Genomic DNA, 17,703 nt, shown 5'->3' on the forward strand with positions numbered 1-17,703 from the left:
CATAGAAAGCAGTATCCATCATGTGTTTGTGGAGAATTTATCTTTTATGATGTATTGGTACATTCTTTTTTTTCCTTTTTAACCAATTGAAATATTCTGTTTTGAGTTTTGTGGCAATTTTAGTATATTATCATTCACATAATGTTTCTTTTGACTTGATAATTTCTCTGAATTCCCCAAACTTGCACTTCCTCTTAAGAACTCAAACCCCAGCCCAGACCATATAAAAGGAAAGGTTAACATGGGAGTAGTATTTGCAGAATTAGCTCCAGAACCACTGTTTAAAAAGTATTCTTTATTTCTTCTGTCTGCTCCATCAACCGTTAAGTATTGGTAAATTCTTGAGTGGGGGAAAATACTCTGTAGTAGTTGAATATTCTGAGATCTAGTTCTGGCTTTCCTTTGAATTAGACTCTTAAATGCATCAAGTCAGTCGTTCTAAGACAAGCCTTCTGAATTGGACTTAGGGTTAAACTAGATCTCAGAATCTCCCCATATACCTTCTTCTAAGTATTCAACAGGTACATTTACAGGTCAGTTAAAAGTGAATTTGGGAATACTAGTCTTGTTAGTGACTTGCTTTTTTAAATTGCTTTATTAAATTTAGTGTTCTAATTTAGAGACCTTGATTTATAAATTGGAGCTGATTTCTATAAAGAGAAATGTAAGCTAGAAAACACATAGTAGTTTGAACAAGGAAGTATATATATAAAGAGGGAAAATGCTTATGAAAGTTATTTTATTTCTGTATCATATCGTAGTGAATTGTCTATGGCTAGGCAAAGTTGAAATCTTTAAACATGAGAGAGAGTTTTCATAGTGACATGAAAACTACTTATATAATCTCTCATGCTCCATATTGTTCACATTTCAAATAGCAATGTCAGTTTACCTCAGAAACAAACTCTTTTTGTTTTGACTTTTTAGTAAATTATTCTGAAGTACCCTTTTTAAAGCATGGTTCAATAATTCTCTTGTTAAAACAACACTATGTGCCAGGCACTATACAAGTACTTTTCCTGGATTATCTCATGTAATCCTCATTAAACAATCAATGAAGTGGATACTTTTCTAAGTGTAAAGAGGGAATAACTGAGACTTAGAGAAGTTAATATACCTAGTATTGAATAGGTGATAAGTGGTAGACTGAGATTCAGAAGAGCACATACTTAGAACCACTCTACCATACTACCTCTCATTTTGAGAGAAGCATGCTTATAAAATACCTTAATGTATAAATAAGTATATATAAAATATTATAAAGCAGTTATGTTTGCATATTTAAAAAATTTCTATCATTCTCTCCAGTTATCTGTCACAGAACAGAAACCTTAAATCAGTAAACACCTGTGTGCCTTTTTCTGTAAGGAAAATGCATAGCTCGCTAGTATTCAAAGGATTTTTAAACCAAATAGGTTAAACTGCTGCTTTTAACAGCGTGTCAAGGTTCTACCACGAGATTGAGATCAAATGGAAATGTCATAGCACCACTTAGAACTTGGAGGGTAACTTACGCTAGGCTACAATTAAAAGCTCTTCTGGCGAACGTCTTAGGATAATGTTGTCATTGCTGCCAGCATTCTCTTAAGATTTTTTGAGCTATTCTAAGCTTGTGGTGCATGCTTTTGAGTATTCTTAATTATGGCTACTGCAAATAGAAGTCAGTGAGCCAATTCTGAAAAAAATCAAGTGGTATTTTTAGATAAAAGGTGCTGTTCTATAAAGTAACAAAACTGATTTTCTTGAATGTATTGATGTGATCTATTTCTAAAGGAATCCCAAAAATGTTTTAATGATGTCTGGGTTTTCATGGGAGAAAAGGAATAAGATTTAAAAAAATCAGATCAGAGTGTCATGTTGATCTTGAGTAGGGAGCTATAAATGAGAGGTTTAGTTTCAGAACCCTGGTGCAGTGACCAGTCTCCCCCATTGTTTTTTGGTTGTTACTGACATGTTTGCCAAAGACTTAGAATATTTCCTCTTTCTATGACTTGCAGTGTTCTAAATGGATGATAATCAAAAGGAGGGCAGAAGAAGTTAGATCTTTGACTTTATTGTTGCTCTTCTCTTGTGTTAAAAGATCACTTGGTGCTTAGAAAAATGACTACAGGTATCAGTTAAAATGACTACAGATTATCAGTTGATGTCACCTTTTCAAATTTATACATCATTCCTTTACATTAGTGTTTCTCAAAACGATGGTCAGCAACACTGCTGATTCACCCAGGTACGGTATTTATAATGCAGATTACTGGGGGATACCAGATCCCACCCCCACTCCCTGCATTGGGTGGGCCTGGGGTAGAGCCCAGGAATCCGCTTTTTAGAAAGCAGCCAGGAGCCTATTAAGTATACAGAGCATTGGTTCTCTTATAGGCTGTATAGTTTTAGTCATTAGAATCAGAATTTGCTTTGAATTCTAGGTCTTTGGTTGAGTTTTTTGCTTTGTTTTCTTTGAACTCATTCAGCTTTAATTTCCTCATCTGTAAATACCTACTTGACCATGTTCTTTTTTTCCCCTAATAACCTTGAAAAGTATCCAGTAATAATAGTCAAATTTTCTGCTTTTCATTTATTAATAAAGCCAGGTTATTTTGGTAAGTACTCTTAAATAATTTATCTTTGGCATAGGTATCTTTTAACCTGATTACATTGTTTCCTCTATTAAAACAGTTATACACCATTGTTAACATGTTGTACAAGTGAGATATATTTCCATGTAATATGTAAAGTCCTACTGTAAGCAGTTTTAAGTAAGTTATTTTTGTCTGTGAGTAAGCTTTACATTTAAGGTGTGAAACTGAGTAATGTCATCTGTTAGATTAAGAAATGCTTTCTTTTTGCATGTAGTATGACATTAAAGATTTGCTAAACTAGAACATGCCTCCAGGTGAATGTTGTCCTTATTTAAGCATTTTAACACCAGGAAGCCATGTTTTGAAGGAAGGTTTCAGTGATAGTGCTTTGCTTAATATTGTTTGAGTCTTCTAAAATGCTTAGTTAGCTTACAAGTCACCTAAGGAAATGTACTTTTACTATTTTATAACAAACCTGTTTTAAAAATTGTGCTTAATCAATTTCCCTGAAATTTAATTCCCCAGGTTTTACTCAATGATTTGTTAATTGAAAACACAATTGGTTTTTGCTGAAATGTCACATAGTTCAGGATAATCAAAAGCATGTACTCTGAAGGATATCTCTAAAAGACATCTAAAGAGTATTTGGAGCAATGAAAATGTTACTGGGAAAAACAAGCTTAAGGATATTTAAGGCTTATCTGAGAATGTAGACTTTATAACACCAAAGTGTTTCTAAATTCTCAAAGATGCAGAGTAGCTAACTAGAATAAACTTATACCTGTATTTGGGGTAATACCTTGACTTCAGGTTCTAAGAACAGAAGGTCATGTAGAATAAGAGAAAAAAAGGACCCTAGTCTTATCCTTCCATAGCTGTATGTTGGCTCTTGGCACAGTGTAGTCAGCTTCAGTATGTTCCTTCTTCTCTGCTTCCGGTCTTTGGGGATATCTTGAGCCCTGTTTTAGAAGTTTTTCAAGCTTCTAACACTTCCCAAAATGTTTCAGTCTCCTGCAGTTTTCACCAGTGCAAATGCTGGAAGAAGTCAGCACTTGGACCAATTTGTAGAATTTGCAGTGGTTATCTTCAGCCGTACATTAGACTTCATGGGAGGCAGGGAATGCTGTGTTGGAGGCTGCCTATACTTAAAAAGACTTTCTCTTGTGTACTTGTATAAGTAACTGGAGCTAACTACAAGTTTCTTCGTTTTAAGAAATCCAAAAACATAATCTTTAAAACGCCTTTTTCTTATTATCTCTGTATAGAATTCTTTGTTCCCACTTAACTACCGTAAAACACAGTGGTCACAGTTTATTACATTTTATTAAGAGCTTTAGTTATACAAAAGATTTTTCTATTTAATGAGTTGCATGTTTCCAAACATCTGTAGGCCTGGTATATCCCAAACACACTAAAGTTTGAACGTGGTATCTGCTTCTCAATGAAAACTTGCTATTTTGTAGTGTTAAGTTCTGTGATAGAAAAATGTACAACTAGCTTTTAGAGTAAAGTTCTGAGATTATAAGGTAGAGAAGATACTTCTGTATTCCTGAAGGAGAGCCACAGGATACCAAGGATAAGGAGGTACAAAATACAGGGTTACCTAAGGGTAGATTAGTATGGCTGGAGTGTAGGAGATACGTGGTGAGTAGTAAGAAATAAAACTAAAGGTGAATAAAGATTTCAAGTTAAACATGGCAGATTAAGTTGCATGTTTGTCTTCACTCCTTCTTACACCCTCCTAGAAGACAGTAAAAGAATAAATGCGTAAACCCCCGAGGACAAAAAATATGATAGAAGTAAGACACAGAAGAGAAAGCAACAAAATTTTGGAAGGTAAGAAGCTAATGGGTAAATGATGCGTAACTTAGGCCAGAAAAAGCTGAAACCTAAGGATAAGCCAACAACAAGCAAGTAAATTGACATCGAAGAACCTTTGGAAGGTTCAGACCTTGGATTTACCAGGCACTTTGGACGTAGGCATATGGAATAAAACTGAGGAGAAGAGGATTGGTTTATTTATATGAAAGAGCATTTTAATCACTTCTACCCCACTCAAGGCTTAAATCAAGAAAGAGGAAAACAGGATATTCAGGAAATAGGATTCAACACAGGAAGTAATGAAAGGAGATCCCAGCATGACAGCTGTGGAACAGGTCTAAGCCTGAAGAGCAAGTTTTCCAGATTAGAATAGGACAGAGGTCTCTAGAAGATGTTTTGCAACCCAGAACACTAGTAGAGTACCTGAAATGTCTGAACATAGAAGAGTTTTAACACCTGTGGCAGAATGGGGATAATTAATATGTACATGGAAAATTAAGCAAGTAGCAACCAAAAAGAAGGGTTAAGTACTCAACAGAAAACAAAGTTGTGAAGGAAAGGATTTATAATTAAAGCATACTTCATTAGTTAGCTATGAACACTTATTTAGTCAACATGTAAAAAAAAATTGTAAAAAATACTGATTTTTACGAACAACTTGGTTTGTATAACATGCTTAAGAGCAAGAAATTTTGTCAATCCCTGCAAGATTATAAGTCCTAGAGCCAGGTGATCAGAGTTTGAGTCATGTCTCTGCTTCTTACTCCTGTCCAAGTAAGTTAACTTCTGTGCCATATCTGTAAAATGGGGATAGAATAGTGCCTCCCTCTATCCTAAGAGGTAAATACGTTAACACTTAGAGCAGTGCCTTGTGTTAGTAATTATAAGGAAGAAGAGATAGAGGCAAATGAGCTGTACATCAGGGATGGGTAGAATAACAGTTTGAAGTAAAAAGCAATGTGTAAGCATGTTACTTTAAAATACGCTGGAAAATAAAAGAAATAGCTAAAAGTTAAACAGTTGCATCGGGGGAATAGAAATCAGTGTGGTGGACTGGGGCAGGAGGCTGCGTGTCCTCACTGTAAGCCTTGAATGTTAACTTAGAGTTTTGTACTCTTGTGGGAAAACTTCAAAAAGTGGGAAGAGCCTTTTGTTTGGATTTTAACTTGAAGCGCAGAGCATTTTATTTTTTATTGTAGAAATCTTTAAACTTATGCAGAGGTTGAGAGAAAGAACTCATCACCTAGCTTCAATCATTATGAACTCCTGGCCAATCTTGTTTAATCCGTACCAGCATCCCCAAGCACCACCACTGGATTATTTTGAAGCAAGTCCCAAATCTTAAGTTTTTTCAACCAGAAATAGCCTTAGCAGTTGTGGTGGGCACAGTGCTCAGATCTTCAAGACAGAACTTGCTGACCTGCAAGGAATGAATGCAGTTAACTGATAACTTTTAGCCACAGCACTTTTGATATCTGTGACAGTGTTTGAGCCAAAGCCACACTCTTTCTTGGCATCCTCCAGCTGGTGACTAAGTGTGGCAGCAGTTCTAGGGCCTGGCAATTACGTCCAACATTGCTCCAGAGCTCACGATTGGATTGGCGAAGATTTTGTTTGTATCACACTCTCATGTTTCTCTTTCTCAACCCTCTTTTCCTCTCCTTTCAAAGTGAAAGACAGCATCGTGGTCTAAGGGCTATTGCTTCCTAGTCCTACTCTTTCTATTTTTCGTAGGTTCATCCTGATCTTGACATCTTTTTTCTCAGTTGAATACTCTAAAAGGATTCTTTTTAAAATGTGCAGAAGACAGCTAACATCAGGCCAGAGATTTACTACTCTTGTTTTTTGTTTGTTTGTTTGTTTTTTGCGGTATGTGGGCCTCTCACTGTTGTGGCCTCTCCCGTTGCGGAGCACAGGCTCCGGACGCGCAGGCTCAACGGCCATGGCTCATGGGCCGAGCCGGTCCGCGGCATGTGGGATCTTCCTGGACCGGGACACGAACCCGTGTCCCCTGCATCGGCAGGTGGACTCTCAACCACTGCGCCACCAGGGGAGCCTGATTTACTACTCTTTAAAAGGTCTGTGTGTGGTTGACCTTTGGCTGGTGTTGGGGAACTTAACTTTCAGGAGGATTCTCATCATTCCTTGATAAAAATGGTTCACTCTGCACAAACTCTGCAAAAAAATATATTATTTATGCCGAACACCTGCTTCTGGGAGTCTGGAATTTTGGTATGTGCTAGACATTGAGTGCTGATGTGATGAATCCCTAATAAAAATCTTGAGCATTCTTCACTGTATACCCCTGGTAGTAACATTACACACATGTTGTCGTATTCTGGACATATTAAGCACATTTTGTGTGACTACTGGGAGCGGACTCCTTGAGCTTGCACCTGGTTTCCTCTAGACTTGATTCCATGTGCCTTTTTCCTTTGCTGAATTTGCTTTGTATCCTTTCATTGTAGTAAATCATAGCCATGGGAAGAGCTATGTGCTCTCCTGTGAGAATGAGTCACTGATCCTGGGATGGGGACCCTAAAGCATTAAAAAAAAAATCCACACGAAATTTAGAATAATTCCTTAAAGTCAAATAACCAGTCAATGTTCAGACTGACTTATTTTTTAAAAATATACTTGGGATTTACAGATAAGGATCAAGATTAAGATCCACCCATTGCATGTAGTTGATAGGTTAAGTCTCAACCTACAGGTTTCCCCTATTCTTTCTTCCTTGCTATTTATTTGTACAAGTGACAGTTTATTCAGTTTTCCCACAGTCTGAACTTTACTGATTACATTTCTGTAGTGGTATTTAACATGTTCCTCTGTTACTGTTAGTTTCCTGAAAGTTTATACAGTCTTCCCTTGGTATCCATGGGGGATTGGTTCCAGGACCTCCACGCATACCAAAATCCATGGACGCTCAAGTCCCTTATATAAAATGGCATATTTGCATATAACCTATGCATATCCTCTTGTATACTTTAAATCATGTCAGATTACTTATAATACCTAATACAATGTAAATGCTATATAAATAGTTGCTTGAGCTTGGCAAATTGAACTGCCTTTTGGAACTTTCTGGAATTTTTTTCTGAATATTTTCAGTCAGTGGTTGGTTGACTCTGGATGCAGAACCCATGAGTATGGAGGGACGACTGTACTTAGAGGCTTGATTGTTTTAAATTTCATTATTTGTTAAAACTAGTTTAGAGATGGTATTTATTTACCTATTACATGGCATTGGGAGGCACATAATACCTGCTTCTTTCTTTTTTTGTTGTAAGATTTGGGTGTTGTCTGCTTGATACATCCATTGTGAAATTTGCTGCCAGCTTTTGCTAGTTTTAGTAACCATTAATCTTTACCTACAGCCACTATTTTATGAAATGTAGTAAAAATAGTGATACCTCATTCTCTCCTTCATTTATTAGCTATAATTTTTTCATAAGGAGCATTCCTCAACAAGCAGTTGGTTATATACAAAAGGTAGGATAAACTATTGATTCTTGAACTTTTTCAGTGTTCAGAATGAATAAATTCCCTAGCATCCTCCAGAGGTTGGTCAGTGAGATTTTTACTAAGTCTCATTATGAACTAATGGATTTTAATACTTGTTTTACTCTAACTCAGTTCTTTTTGTTGCCCAGATTGTCTCGTCTCTGGCCTGTGGAGGCTCCTTCAGGTTGAACCTGACATAATGAGGGTTTCTTTGCATTCAGGTACAATAGGAAGTCCCAAGCTCTTCTATTTCCTGCCCAGGCCTGGATTCAGCCATTTCTTTAAGGAGCCCTAGTTCTTTTTGTAAGAGCGTATAGTCAGCTGTTCATTGATACTTGTTTTGATCATGTTTCTAGGTCATAACATTGGAAACAGCTAGGAAATGTTTGTATTGATATTTCCAATTAATTTTAGAGTTGAGGGATTATCATTTAATATCCTTAATCTCTTATTTTTTCTCTTACCTTGAAAATCACGGTTTCTATTAATGTCACCACTGACTTGTTTTATTCTACTCATATGATGGTTTCAGACTAACAGTACCAATATTGCAAACAATATGATTAGTGAAAAGTTGGTATGTTTTTTACTTTGTCCTTAGTAAATGGATATAACCCCACTAATAATGTATAGTTAGTGTATTTTCAAGTCATTTGTAATGGTATTTCTCAGTAGTTAAGCCACTTTTTTAATTTTGCTTTTGGTTTTTAGGGATTTCTCACATTTTGTAAATTCTGTTTTTATAATCAAGTAAAACATTAAACGATCCTATAGGTAAAACTTCAAAACAAGTACATTAAGAAAAAGTGTCCATCTTGGTTCCTTCTATCCTATTTCTTACCTCTTTTTGTAGTAACTAAGTGAGTTTTTGTTTATCCTTCTGTCTCAAAATTATGTATGTGTGATTATTTGTATACTCACAAATACATACTACACACTTATATATGTACATGTACAAGTACATATTTCCACACACACTCATTAGGTAGAAAGCACACATAAATGCTGTTTGCATCTTGGTCTTTTTTTTAGTTAATGTCTCTCCATAGCAGATGTCATATTCCTTTTTACAGGAGAATAATATTCCATTATATAATTGTATCATATAGTAAGTAGTTTTCTATTATGGACATTTGATTATTTCTAGTCTTGCTGTTACAGATAGTGCAGCTATAAATAGCCTTGTGTATGTGTCTTTTCCTGGGGTTTTATGTCACTTAACGTTTGGGATACATTCCTAGAAGTGGAATTCCTGGATCAAAAGGTAAATATATAGGCAATTTTGCTGTGTATTGCCAAATTCCCCTCTACAAGGAGACAGTACCACTTTGTATTCCTATCAGCAATGTAAGAATGCCTGTTTTCCCACAGCCTATGAACAAATTGTTATCAGGTGTCACAAAATGTTTTAAGCAGACCTGTGTTTTAGAATCTTTGGCAAAAGTATAATGAAGTCTAAGGTGTAATCCTAAAGACAGGGAGTTGTGTTAGCCTTGACAGTAGTCTCAGAGAAATGCAGGCCTTCACTAAGGGTACAGTTCCATTAAATAAGTGTTAACAGTATATAGCATAAGGAGGACTTAGTAACTGGATGGAGGAATTGGGGATAACTCCAGTTTCTGGGAGTATGAAAATTTAGAGAATATTGAGCATCAGCAGATTATGGGATGGGGGAATTTCTTAAATTTGAGGTGCTCCTGAGGCATACGTGTTAGAGATGTAGTTGGATATGTGAATCTGAAGAGAGAATTTTGGGTTAGAACAGAGCTTCTGAGTCATCACTCTATGTGATGTTAAGATATGTGTAGATGAAGATGCCCAAGAAAAGAATAATAGTGATATTTGAGTCTGGGCGTGTTCTTGACTTTGGTAAAAGTAGTTTTTGGGTCCCTTCTATATCTTTTTATACAGCAACTGACATCATCTCTGGGTAGCATTAGAAAAAGTATACTTCACTTTCATGACTTTTACACACTTACTGTATACATAAAGATGATGTATTCATATGTTCTAATTCTTTAATTCTGAAATCATACTTAGTTTCAGGGCAAACAGCTTAAATTCCTTTGCTCTGATGTAGGCAATGATTTATTTTAACTCATCTCCAATAAACATGATTTTAAAAGTTTGTTACAAATATTTCCATTCATGGTATCTAATTTTGGCAATCATAGGTAAATGGAGAGCTTTTTACCAGTGAAATACGCTTTTTTACTGTGTTAATCATACAGGGATATATGATAATGTCATGATGTAAAAATCACAATACAGCTGAGAAAAGGATCTCATCTAAAAGAATAGTTTTCTATCCTTTATGGCCTTAAGAATATTTAGTCAGGAAACAAATTCACAACTTTAGATTTAGAAAAGCCCTAAAATACCTAGTTACAAGTCTTCTCCATTTTAGTTCTCAGAACAGCCATATGAGGTAGTTACCATTAGGTACGTTTTACACATGAGAGGTAGTCATATGTAAACTAAACACATGTAAAACAGCGAAGTTTAGTAACTTTCCCAAGGATACACGGTAGTAGGAAGCTAAAATGGAATTTAAACCCAGGCAGGTTGAAAATAGAACATATTTTGAGTGAAGAGACCAGTATGATAAAGGATTCAAAACCTTATGTAAGTTGAAGGAAATTCACTTGAAATGTTTTATACTTAGAAGATAGAGGAGGGCAGGGTGACAGACTTAGACTGTCAAGGATTAGGTCTTTCGTGGAGAGAGTATATAGATTTCTTCATGGCACTTAAGCTATGGAACTCATTCTGTGTTTATCTTTGATCCAGTATCAAGTATATTTTCTTTCCTATGTCAGAGCTATGTGAAGACAGAATGGTTTTTCTTAGGGTTAAAGCTGGCCTCTCATCACTTACCATCCGAGCAGAGGTTGCATGGTTATTTGGGAGGCTTGTGGTAAAGGGGAATTATAGTACTGAGAGGGTAAATGGACCAGATCGTTTCTGAGGCCGCTTGCTAATCCTGAGAATTTTCTTTCCCCAATTAACTAAAAGTTGAAGAAACTTGATTAAAATTCTACCCAGGGTTAATATCCATTTATTATAAATGAGTTAGATATACTGTGAGGGTCCTAGGCCTGTATAGTACTTGTTTGATTTGGAAGAGCCAAGGCTAGCTGCTAGAGCTGCTTCCAACTTCAGGCCCACTTTAATTTTGAGTAGGCCACTCAGTTGGTTAAAGGTTAATGGTTTCTTCCCTTAGTTTTCTACATTGTTAATGCTGTCACAGAACTGTACGATATTTAACTATTCTTGTGTTTCTGCAGCACAGTAGCTTATCAAACTTGAGTATGCTTGAGAATTTCTGAGAAGATTTGTGAAAATAGATCACTGGGCCTCACTCCCGGCGTTTCTGAGTCAGATCAGAAGTGGAGCCTAAGAGTCTGCATTTATAGCATGTTCACAGATGGAACCACCGGTTTGAGAACCACTGCTATAGTAGTTTGGCCTTTCCCAGTAGATTGAGTTTTCCAAGAGCAGGAACCAGATATTACTCATTTCTTTTAGCAAGCAATACATAAAGGCAACAGATCTTAATTTTATAGAAACCATTGTGGACTGTTACATTGCTGTTTTGGGCCTATGGATACCAGATATTAGGCCAAAAAGTGAGGAACCTTGTAAAGCTTTAAGTTTGGGTCAGGTTTAGGTTTGTTAAGTTTACATTTAGAAATTCAAGTAAGATCAAGATTCTGCTAGATTTTTCACATGGTTCTACTTTCTGATACATACAAAATTCCAGGATTTTTTGCTCTTGTTTTTTCATTTTGCCATTACTAGGCAGCTAGCTACATGTAAGAACTGAAATCTTATCTTTCTCTTTCTGGAAAAATGGAGGCCATTGAAAATGTACTAGGTTTATGTTCTTATTATGCGTAAAGCAAATTGCAGAACTTGATGAACTGGTTCCAAGTTCAGGAGGAGGTCAGCATCTAGTCTTATTAAAGTAATTTTTAAACATGGGTTAAGAAAATGTGGAAAAGAAGAACTTGGGTTTTTTACTTACCCTACTCTTTATTCCCTATCACCACCACCATCCCTAAGCTAGCAAAGAATGACTTACTAAGATTTTAGCAAGACTCGTTTATTCTGGCAGTTAAAATCAGGAATAAATATCATTTACTTTAAGTGCCATTAAGAATAATATGATTAGGTTTTTATACATGTTGCATATAATTTTAGTCTTCCTTGGTGATAATCATAAGCAGTGTTCTGTGATTCTTTTTTCTCTATTCTCAGATATCCGGAAAGTGGTACTGTAGAAATAAATGTCAAGGATCTTCGACCACGAGCTAGAACCACTTTGAAATGGAATGAACTAAATGTCGGTGATGTGGTCATGGTTAATTACAATGTAGAAAGTCCTAGTAATAGAGGATTTTGGTTTGATGCAGAAATTACCACACTGAAGACGATCTCAAGGACCAAAAAGGAACTTCGTGTGACTGTTTTCTTGGGGTAAGATTCTCTTCACTGATGCTATTTAATTACTGAATTGAGTGTAATTTTTAGGTATTAAGCACACGTTCTTTAGTAAAAAGAAAAAAAAAAGATGGAATCTATGAAAGATGGAAATTTCCATAGAAGAAAACTTAATAAATTCTTGAGAATTTTTTATTAAGAATGGCCCTTAAATCTCCATTACTACTTTAAGGCTGGAGGTATTATTTGAAAGCACCTTGGAAATAATTGAATATCTTATTAGAGAAATTCTTGCCTACCCCACAGGATTCTCCTAGGTTAAACCAATAATATACAAAAGCATTTCAATAGCTATGGTTGCTATGAGGATCTATGTTGATACAACACCAGTGAATGTCTACCTAGGCAGCTGTCTGCTGGACTTGCAAGGTAGCAAAAATTTTCTTTTATAGTAATTTAAGAACTTAAAACAAGCTTAATGAAGACAATTCAAAATGTAAAATGTCACCCAAGATTTCACATTACTCAGATATTTCCATTGTTAATTCTTTAAGAAATACTTTTAGATGTTTCCTTCAGGTGATAAAGTACTATGCATTGTTTCAAAGCTACCTTTTTACACTTGGGGAAATAGTAAACATCGTTTTGTGTTCAGTTCTTCTGAATGAAGTGTATTGGATAAATAGTCACTAATTTACTTTTTTAAAAAGCCTGTTAAAAGTATTTCCAGTTCTTATTACAATGTTTAAGTAAGCAACTTTGTGTATATGTTTTTGTGCATTTCTTTTCTTTAGAATGAATTATTAGAAGTACATTTGTTGTGTTGAGCATTGGGGATACTAGAAAGACCCTGACAGTTTTCTTTTACTTAAGGGAAGCAGCCAAACTAACATTCTTGTCAAGTTCTGGTTAACTGATTATATATATTATGTATTATATATATAATGGACATATATTATCATATCTGTTATAACATGGAGGTGACAAATCTAAGATCAAGCATCTGCTTATGATTAATAATATAAAGCAGGGGTTGGTAAACTATGTCCCACTGGCTACCTGTTTTATGAAAATAAAGTTTTGTTGGAACACAGTGATCCCCATTTATGTATTGGCCATGGCTGGTTTTGTGTGTGTGTGCTCAACAGCGTTGTTGAGTGGTTGCACATGAGGCTTACAGAATCTTGAACTACTTACTCTCTGACCCTTCATGGGAAAAATTTGCTGACCCCTGAGATAAAGAAAAAGAATATTGTGAGCTTATCTTTTAGAAAACAGTTTCAGAAATTTGTACAAACACAAGTGTGATTCTATTGCCAGGCTAAGGACGTAACAGTTAACAGAGTTCTAAGCAACTTGAAATTCTGATATGGATACATATCATGAAGGAAAGGAGAAAGCATCTACATAAATTAGTTATCTAGGGACTCTTATAATGTTCTTGAGTGTAGGAAGTGGAAAGAAGCATGTTTACACAATGGGAAGAGATAACAGTACTCATAACATTGAGCTAAAAAAGCTTGCTATTTAAAACATGTTTTCCTGAGTAATTATGAGATACAGTTAGAATGGAGCATTCTGGCTTTAGGGACTAGAACTAAGATTGAGTGGAAATAATCGATAGGCAAATATTGGCTCATGAGAAAACGATTATATGATGGCTATCCCGAAGTAAAACACACTGTCCTATAAAGGATTATGTTTGCTGTCATTTAGGTTTTTACTAGACATGTTAGGGATACAAGAGTCAAAAAGGAGTCACTGTGGCTTGTGGATGGGAATTTTTTTTCATTGTTAGAAATCTTTTCCCTTCACTGGAAAGAATGGATAAATAACCAGAGGGAAAGTATAAATATATTCTGCTGTTGATAGTTTGGGGCTGTTACAAGCAGTGCTGCCATGACATTATACCTCTCTCCTGGTGCTTATGTGCGTTAGTTTCTGTAGGATGTGTCTTGTCTAGAAGTAGAATTGCTGGCTTGTAGAAGTTGTGCATCTTTAATTTTAATAGATAGGACCAAATATTTAAGTGGTTGTACCAGATTGCACTTCCACAGTAGTATGAGAGTTCCCATTGCTCTGCATTCTTAACCACACTTACTTTTGTCAGGCTTGAGTTTTTGCTACTCAGGTGGGTATATAATAGTATTCCATTGTGGCTTTGATTTACATTTTCCTGACTATTAATGAGATTGAGAACCGTTATGTTTATTGGCAATTTGGATATATCTTGTAAGGATCCTGTTTCAAATATTGGTGTGTGTTGTTGTAGCTAATTAGGTAGTCTGTCTCATTGATTTTTAGGAGTTCTAGAGAACTCCTAAAGTAGAGTAGAGACTTGACCATTTCAGTTACATGTGGAGAAAATGTCTACTCCAATTCTGTGGCTTATCTTTTTTCCCTATGTTTGAGTAGTAGTCGTAATTTTAAGGGTTTGAATTTCTCAAAAATTTTCCCTAATGCTTATACTTTTTGTGTCTTGCTTTAAGAAACCTACTGGGGGTTGGTCAGGGTTGGGGATAGGTGAGGGTGGTCAAAAGGTACAAACTTCCAGTTATATGATATATAAGTTCAAGGGATGTAATATACAACATGGCAACTATAGTTAACAATACTGTACTGTATATTTGAAAGCTGCTTAGAGAGTAGATCTTTAAAGTTTTCATCACAAGGGAAAAAATACTGTAAATGTGAGGTGATGGATGTTAACTAAACTTTTTGTGGTAATCATTGTCAATATATACACATATCAAATCATTATGTTGTATACCTTGAACTTATACAATGGTATGTCAATTATATCTCAATAAAACATAGAGTGGGGTGGAGGGGAGAAACTTTACTCAGAAAACATAAAGATATTCTCCATTATTACCTTATAAAAGCTTAATATTTACCTGTTTTAGATCTTTAATCCACTTGAAGTAGGTCTTTTTGTACAGTGTGAGGTAAGGGTTAGACTTAATACATACGAATAATCATTTTTCCTGGTATCATTTATTGAAAAACCCATTTTCCCCTCATTGATCTTCAATATCACCTCATCACATATCTTTGTGTGTGTGTGTGTGTGTGTGGTATGCGGACCTCTCACTATTGTGGCCTCTCCCATTGCGGAGCACAGGCTCCGGACGCGCAGGCCCAGCAGCCATGGCTCACAGGCCCAGCCACTCCGCGGCATGTGGGAACTTCCCAGACCGGGGCACAAACCCTTGTCCCCTGCATCGGCAGGTGGACTCTCAACCACTGTGCCTCCAGGGAAGCCCCACATATCTTTATATTTGATGCATCCATCTGGTCTCTATTCTGTATCATTGGTCTGTTTTGAGTGTCCTTATATAAGTTCCATGCTTTCATAATATGACAGAGCAGGTCTTCTACCTTGTGCTTCAATAGTTCTTCTCTGTTCTTAGCTCTGTGTAATTTCATTCGCGTTTTCCAGTCATTTTGGTAATTTCTACATAAAAACCATTGGGAATTTGATAGGTACTCCATTAAATGTAATCCATGGGTGTGATTTCTCTCCATTTACTTAGGTCTTTATTATGATTTTGTCATGTTTTTATTAGGTGGAACCATATGAAATGTTTTTATAGATTCAAAATATTTGAATGTTGGCCATTATATGGTTCAGCCTGATATAATTCTCTCCAGAGGTCTGATCTTATGTGTCTGTTATCCTTATTTAACCTCAGATACCACTTGTTATTATAAATCCTTTTTAAATTTCATTTTTCTCTTTGTTACTGGTGTATAAGTAACCTTTGATTTTGGATCCATTAGCCTTACTAGAGTTAATAATTTTAATTCACATGTAGATTGTTTCAGGATTTTTATAATTGTAATCTGTGAATTATGACATTTTTGTGTTGTAGTTTTCCTTTGATTGCTAACTTTTGTCTTCATTCACCAGTTGCCTGTTAGTACATTGCTGAAAGGAGGTGGTGAGAGCAGGCATCTTTTTTTTCTCCTGATATCTCTTTGAAAGTTTTACCAATAATTATAATGTTTGACGGGTATTTTGTAGGTATGCTTTCCTGGATTTGGTTTGACAATATTTTGTATAGGATTTTTGCATTTAGGTTAATGAGTGAAATTTGTGTATTAACTTTCCTATCTTAGCTATCCTTTCCAAATTACGTTGGTTTTATAAAATTATCGTGTGCTGTAATATTTTTCTATTTTATGGTAGAGTTTTGTGTCCTTTGCTTGAATGTTAAAACTTCTCAGTAAAGTCCTTTGGGGCTGAGTTTTCTTTGTGAGAAGGTTTTTTGATTTCTGTAATGATTATAGAACTATTCAGATTTTCTATTCTTGAAATAGGATTTAATTTTCTAGGAACCTATTTTAATTCTAGTTTATTGTCATAAGTTTGGATAGCCTCATCTTTAACCTGTATAGTCTTTGTTAATGTTGTTCCCTTTTTCATTCCTGAGTTTAGTTTGTGATTTAATCTCACCAAAGGTTTATCAATTTTACTATACATTTACAAAGAACTAACCTTCATCTTTGATACTCTCTATTGTATTGAAAGTGCAATGGAAGAAGCAAATAGAGGACATGATTTTTAATCTGCCTCCGAGATTTGATAAGGGAACTGGGAGTTAAAGTTCATGCTTGTTCCTAATTTTTAGTTTGTGAGTAGCAAAAAGTGAATATGCTTAAACTGTCTAATTCTAGTTAACAAATTCTTTTTGATTAACAACGTTGTGTTAGTTTCAGGTGTACAGCAAAGTGATTCAGTTATACATATACAAGTATCTATTCTCTTTCAAATTCTTTTCCCATTTAGGTTATTGCAGATTATTGAGCAGAGTGCCCTGTGCTATATAGTAGGTCCTTGCTGGTTATCTGTTTCAAATATAGCAGCATGTACATGTCAATCCCAAACTCCCAATCTATCCCTCCCTCCACCCTTCCCCCCTGGGAAGTTCATTCTCTGAGTCTGTGAGTCTATTTCTGTTTTGTAAATAAGTTCATTTGTATCATTTTTTTTTAGATTCCACATATAAGTGATATCATTTGATATTTGTGTTATACTTCACTTAGTATGATAATCTCCAGGTCCATCCATGTTACTGCAAATGGCATTATTTCATTCTTTTTAATGGCTGAGTAATATTCCATTGTATATATGTACCACATCTTCTTTATCCACTCCTCTGTCAATGGACATTTAGATTGCTTCCATGTTTTGGCTATTGTAAACAGCACTGTAATGAACATTGGGGTGCATGTATCCTTTTGGACCATGGTTTTCTCCAGATATGTGTCCAGGAGTGGGATTGCTGGATCATATGGTAGCTCTATTTTCAGTTTTTTAAGGAACCTCCATACTGTTCTCCATAGTGGCTGTACC

The 17,703-nt window shown here is 35.6% G+C and overlaps 1 protein-coding gene across 3 annotated transcripts in view; it reads left to right on the forward strand.

Annotated features, from left to right (window-relative positions):
• UHRF2 (ubiquitin like with PHD and ring finger domains 2) overlaps nt 1-17,703 on the forward strand; it is a 74,885-nt gene that overhangs the window by 21,106 nt on the left and 36,076 nt on the right. For all 3 annotated transcript variants that reach the window (XR_003432670.1, XM_027105846.1, XM_027105847.1), the window contains exon 4: nt 12,162-12,380. Coding sequence is in view for 2 of the 3 variants with exons in the window: in XM_027105846.1 (XP_026961647.1) it covers nt 12,162-12,380 (219 nt within the window). In the remaining variant the exon portion in view is untranslated. The remainder of the gene's footprint in view (nt 1-12,161; nt 12,381-17,703) is intronic.

This window comes from Aethalodelphis obliquidens, unplaced genomic scaffold, assembly GCF_003676395.1.
Source record: "Aethalodelphis obliquidens isolate GAN/ISIS:26980383/991018 unplaced genomic scaffold, ASM367639v1 scaffold7, whole genome shotgun sequence".
Classification (NCBI taxonomy): Eukaryota; Metazoa; Chordata; class Mammalia; order Artiodactyla; family Delphinidae; genus Aethalodelphis; species Aethalodelphis obliquidens.